The following is a 6395-nucleotide window of genomic DNA, read 5'->3' on the forward strand; positions in this document are numbered from 1 at the left end:
CCCCCCCACCTCCACCCCCCGCCCCTAACCTAATTCAAGCGTTCCCTCTCTGAACTCCAGCAGGGGTCCATCGACTTATTGCATTATGTACTATTAACCAAACTTTGACTTCTTTAAAGCAGAGTCAGACTTCAGAGACCATGTGGCATGTTTATAGGGAGTGTCTGTACAGTACACAGAGATTTCTCATTTCTCCTGGTGACCTTGGGCACAGCGACATGTACGGTTTTAAGGCTCTGATTTGCCACGTTGAGGGGTTGCGGAAAAGGTGCAATGCAAGATAATTTTGGCATTTTTTCCCTCCTGGGAGCATAGAGAAGTAAGAAATACAGCACTTCATACTCTGGAGATTACAGGTAATATGACACACAGCCTTCTTGGGCCAACTTGATGATGGAGATATTGCTTCAGGAGAGACTTTTCACACTCTGATTTGCCTAAAATGAGATGGAGGAGTCAGTGATCAAGACTCTTTGAGGTTCCTCACCGAGAAGCCATCACTGGCTGTATGTCTCCCAGCATTGCACACAACACACACATGCTATATGACAACCAGGTGGGCAAGAAGCAGACTCCTGCAAACAAATATGGTAAACATCCTATAAGAGATGATATTGATGTATTATTCATGTCAGAAAAAATACTAAAAGGATCCATCTCAAGCCATTGAAGCCAGGTGATAATCCACATGCTTTTGGGGCAGCCCTGGGCAAATTAGGGATGAGGAAACCATTGTATGTCCCTTTAAGGTCAACATAGTTGAACCAGTGATACATATGTATGTTAATTTGCCTAATCTCACTTCTACAAATGTCTTACAGGCACATAAAGGGTTTAACACTAAGACTTAATGATATCAGGGCATCAGACGGGGGTGAGGTGTGTGTGTGTGGGGGGGGGGGGGCTCATGAAAACATGAGGCAGTCATGTCTTTAAATCTTCTGTAGGATCCTTAGGAAGGATGGGATTTTTAATTTCTTATTCAAATATAAACTAAATTCCTGTTTCTTATCGTTTGTCTTAAAACACACATAGATTTGTTGTTTGAATCATTGCTGTTTTAAATTTAAAATACTCCAATACAGTTGGCGTTCTGCATAATGTATTCTTGAAACAGCAAATGTTTCATCCAAACCAGTTAACACTTTTCAGAAATTAACTGCCTTGTTCTGAATATAACAGACATCAAGAAAGGATGCAACTTAAATGAATACACTGCTAAATTGACGTCTCCTGCAGGAGGACCAGTCTTTATCTCATGTAAACACTGTCAGTAAAGATATACATTCTCTATGTTTTAACTATTTCCCAATGCAAAGAGAAATGCATTATTACTGACACATGACCACTGGAGTTTATCCAGTGTTTCTGCCAAGTGATCACATTGTCCAGCCCCTCAGGGCCAGATGCCTATATCACAATGCCATCTGTATACCCATGTACCATTTATCAAAAAGTTATTGTCACTTGTAATTATGTAGGTTGAGAATATTTAAATTAGTGGGCCATATGTACATACTAAGTTAAGTTGTTAAGTTATTATTGATAACAATTATAAAAAAAATATTTTAGGCCAACAAAAGTCAACGTAGAGGGACACCCAAAGATTAAAGATTAAAATAGCTATTGATTTAAGTTTTGTTTACTAAAATGTGACAATCCCAGAATCTGAACATCAATCTTATCCTGGGAAACGGATTTTATTGCCCCTGATTCTCTGAAGGGATCCTGGAATAAAGAGTGAAAACATGTTATAAGAAAAGTTTTCTCCCACTTATTTCCATAGTTGCATCTCCACCTTCCCCTTTCAGTTCCCGTCTTAGACCGAAAAAAAAAAAAACAGGCTATATTCAAAAGGCATTTAGTCCATTTCTTTCTTGGCCGGTAAACCCATTCATCAATTGTTCTGGCTTGTAGATTGCATTCTAATGCTAATCTAGCGTGTTAAATATCTTTTTGTTCCCCTTTCACCGTTTTGTCATTCAGTTTATCCAGTTTTGGCCACCCATTTTATTTATTTATGCGCCTGCTTCCATTCATGCGCTCATGTATTTTTTATTATGTTGTTTCACTGTCATGCAGTGTCAACTCACTCTATTCAATGTGGGCTACTTGAAGGGCTTGGCGGGACAAAGCGTGTACACATTGCAGTGCTATTCACTCCGGCCAGCTGGATCGGCTGAAAAAAAAACCTTGTGAAAAGAAATCCTCCACAACGGACACAGAAGAAGTGCACAATGCTAACAGTTTTCCAAATACCACTGATTGCTTTCATCACAATGAGGGAAAGCAGCCGCTTTTGCTGAGCTCCACTTCAACAAACAACACTCTCACAAAACCTCCCAACCCACGTTTTGTTCCCAGACAAAACCTCCTCGACCGTCTAAACGCTCCCAGAGTTGAAAAAAAAGTTCTTTCAGCATTCTTCTCCTTTTTCCTCAAGGAAAAAAAATATAATAAAAAGGCCAAAGAAAGAGAAAGAAATGGCCACTAAACTCCTAATGCAAGTTCTTTTACAGACATGGCGACCTTCTCTGTGTCTTGATCAGACAGTTACTGGCTTGCACTTTTATGATGCCTACAATTATTTAAAAAAAAGAAAAAAATCCTTTAACATGTTGTTATTTACACATGCTTGAAATCTATTTTATTTTGCAACAATAACCATTGGACTTACAACAATAGGCCTGAGTCATGAAATCAAAATAAGAAGCAACAATTGATGGTGTAAAAAATAACCCTCAAATTCGCCCAGTTTCCAGACTGTGTGACACACAAGGTCACTTGCGCGTCATATTTTCGGGGCCAAGAAGGAAGTTCCGTGGAGAGAAGTGTTCGGGGTGTTACAATGGAGAACATGGTGGTGAAAGGGTTTAATTAACCGTGACGGAGATAATTATCCCTGGACTGTCCAAATTAGTTTTGCATAATCGCTCTGATCCTTATGAATTAATCTCTCAGTGTAACCTAGGAGGGGCAGTCTGCTTAAACAACACGGGCTACATTACACGTTATAGATCTAATAGGAATTCAAATGTGGTGCACCCAACAACACGCACACACACAAGCACACACACGAGCACACACACACACACACACACACACACACACACAACTGCTACAAGCACGCTCATGTGTGAACATGCACTATTTAGGACAGGTGATAGATCAGCATGCTTTTTTTTGTAACGAGCGTGTCCCTTAAATGTACATTGTTTTTCTTTTCAGACATGAGTGCGCACACACATTCAGCTCAAGTTGTTTAAAAGCCTCAAAGACGAGCTTGTTCTGCAGTCTTAAAGCAGCTCTCTCTCTCTCTCTTTCCTTCTCCTTGCATGGGAAAAGAAAGCTCAGAGTACCACACAGTTTTATCTTCCCTCCTATTCACGATTAAAATTGTGATAAATAAGGTTTTGGCTCTTGATTACAATGGGCTGATTTAGATCCCCCCCCCACCCCCTCAGTAATGCCATTCAAAGCGCAGACAAAAGCGGCCTTTGGAGGATACCTTACACTTCACCTGGACTGAGGAGCAGGAAAAGAAAAGATTACAATCTTGTTCATCTCAACAAGAACTACAGCCGCGAATCCCTTCCGTTTAATCCGAATACGCTTTATTGTAGTCCTTTGCTCAACAAGTGAACAGTAGCAATAGGTTGAAGTACATAACGGAGGTTAAAGAAAACACAAAACATACAAATTCCATAAGAGTTAGATAAAAACGTTTTTTTTTTCTTCTGCTGCACATGATACGAGGAGTGGGAGGATGAGGGATCAATAAATGATAAACTCCTTCAATAAACTTCCACCTGCATTTAAATGTTTAGGCCTACTTTTTTTTTAACTGTTTGGAGGAAGAAACGAGTTGATACATTGAGCCCACTGAAATGTAATTTCACCTTCAAAATAAATTAGCCTACATCCTCTACGTTTCATGTGCAAATATAACAGAACTAGTCTTGTCCTTTTTAAAATTGTCTGGGTCACCATAGATTCCACTAAACAATAAATATTACAGACATCTATAAAACGGTTTAAAAACTCAAAATATACACTGTATTTCTAGTGAAATACGTAGGTTCCTGGCCCTATCTCAAACACTAAGCCTATAACGGCAAATAAACTAGAGTCATTTTTATCTGTACACATTTACAGTCATTCAAGAGGGGAGAGTTGTGACAAATCCCCCTTGATCCATTATTACAACCCATTAGCCTACAACAAGGTATCTGAGAGAAAAAAACTGTAATTAATGTGCTCATTGAATATGCTGCCCTGGACTCCAACAGGTTATAATCAAAGTAGGTGCAACTTGCAAAAGATAGAAATCGAATTCAAAATGTTTTTTTGTTTTTTTTTTACAAAATGCTCTGATACCATTTCCTCTCAAATGTGTGCATTTTTGCCATCACTGAGTTCTTTCCCTTCTGCTCTGGACTGTGAGAGGTGATGGCTAATAATAGATTAGAGAGTTCTCTAAATAAGCAGTACCTTAGATAAAGGCATTAATCAATATACATACACATGTGATATCTGAGACGACGAGCACTTCATCACATGTACAAGTTTGTGCATGCATAATAAAACTCTTGCATGAATAGCTTTTTTTCTTTTTCTTCACATTTCATTCTCTCAGAAGTCCAAAGCCTTATCATAATGCTGCAGCATACGCAGGGTACGGTTCAAGTTGAGGTTTTCCCATCCCGGGGAGCAGGATGTATGCTAAGGGTGGCTGGAGTCCTGCTGAGGGCCAGCCCGTACAGTTACAAGGGATCATGTAGCCCGGGTTTCCCGGCGACGGATGTGAGTGAGTGTGGGTGTGCGTCCCGCCACCAGTCCCAGTGAAAGCCGCGGCGCCTCCCGGCGGGTAGCCCAAAGGAGACGCGTACGAAAACGAAGGTGGGGAAAGCTCAGTCATCTTGGATCCCAGGTCGAAAAAGGAATAGGGGTTCGACATGGACGGGTTGAAGAACACCCGGGCCGCTGCAGCCGCCGCAGCCGCTGCTGCCTTGTCATGGTGCCCCATGATGGACTCGGAAAGTGCTCCCGCGGAAAGCCCGTTAACTTTGAGTGCGTCGTGCTCCCCGAGATTGTAGGGCACGGGGAAGGAAAACTTATCTTTTTTCATTAGTGTCTTGGGCTTCCGCCTCGGTCTGTATTTATAGTCTGGGTGTTCCTTCATGTGCATCGCTCGCAGTCGTTTGGCTTCGTCGATGAATGGCCTTTTCTCAGACTCGGTGAGAAGTTTCCATTCCGCTCCTAATCTCTTGCTGATCTCGGAGTTATGCATTTTCGGGTTCTCCTGAGCCATTTTTCTGCGCTGGGCTCTGGACCAAACCATGAAAGCGTTCATCGGGCGTTTGACGTGATCCATTGGTTTAGACATGTTGGCACAAACTCTCTCTGGAAAAATAACGTAGAACAAATAAGTATAAATAGACTAACTTGAATAAAAATCGGAACAAAATCACACACATGTTTAACAATCACGTTGTTAAGTTTCATAACACCTGCGACTTATGTTGTAGCTACTTACTTAAGACTTCAGTTCTTCATCCCACCGATGAATATCTTCAGCAAAGTACAAAGTGGCAGCGTCCTTATAAATGCTCAACTTATGTTTTCTGCTTCATGGTAGCATCCACCAGCGATACGCCTTTAGTAAAGAAGGGAAGGGAGAAAAAAATTGCTGTCTTGTTTGTCCTCTTGTCGCCAGAGACTGTCAACCACCACTCAGCAGCAGCGTTTACGCAAGTGGATGAGAACTCCCGCTTGCCCCATGTGAAATACAGGATTGTGTGGCAGGTAGTGAAAGTGCATCCCGGCGCATGCGCAGTCGGTGCCGGGTACGCAGACCTCTTGCTAAACGATTTTTGAAAAAAAAAAAATCCCACCCTGTTTGAAGGCAAACGCATCTCCTATTATATGGGCTATGCTTATATATTGTGTGAGAGTGTTTTGAACCCCGGTGTAGTTTCGACTCATTATTCATATTCTATTTATAATAATCACATCGGAATTGTTTATTTCAATTTAAGTAATTACTCTAACTTTTAAAGCGACGGCTGCACCTGAAATTCCCGAGGGTGGCAGCATGTAGTAGCCTTCCACTGATATACTGACAGATTTGGTGACTGTTGGAGGCTGTGTGGTTGAAGTTCAACTTGCATTTTGGCATTATATCTGAGGCATCAAACACTTGAGGAAAACGCACGCGCTCTCCTTTATTTACAACATTTAGGCTATCATTACACGCCTGATCGCCTCCTCCTCCTCTGTTTCATGTGTTTTAATTGACAATCAAACCGCTGGTGTCACTCCACTTTCTCACCTTTCATCCGGTCTGCTGTCTCTCTGCCTGCCTCTCTCCTTCCCCATGGCTGGCACTGCCATTG

At 41.5% G+C, this 6395-nt stretch overlaps 1 protein-coding gene across 1 annotated transcript; it reads right to left on the reverse strand.

Moving 5' to 3' along the window:
• Window positions 1-3592: 3592 nt before the first annotated feature.
• On the reverse strand, window positions 3593-5806 carry sox21b (SRY-box transcription factor 21b). Its single transcript, XM_034885712.1, has 2 exons — window positions 5537-5806; window positions 3593-5403 (listed from the first exon to the last, which is right to left on the reverse strand). The coding sequence occupies exon 2, from the start codon at window positions 5384-5386 to the stop codon at window positions 4652-4654; it is 735 nt and encodes a 244-aa protein (XP_034741603.1). The 5' UTR covers window positions 5387-5403; window positions 5537-5806; the 3' UTR covers window positions 3593-4651.
• Between the last annotated feature and the right edge of the window lie 589 nt (window positions 5807-6395).

The sequence above is a fragment of the Etheostoma cragini genome, chromosome 11, assembly GCF_013103735.1.
Source record: "Etheostoma cragini isolate CJK2018 chromosome 11, CSU_Ecrag_1.0, whole genome shotgun sequence".
Lineage (NCBI taxonomy): Eukaryota > Metazoa > Chordata > Actinopteri > Perciformes > Percidae > Etheostoma > Etheostoma cragini.

Bases quoted from the DNA above. Each gene is read 5' to 3' on its own strand.
- sox21b (XM_034885712.1), bottom strand. From the start codon at position 5,386: ATGTCTAAACCAATGGATCACGTCAAACGCCCGATGAACGCTTTCATG.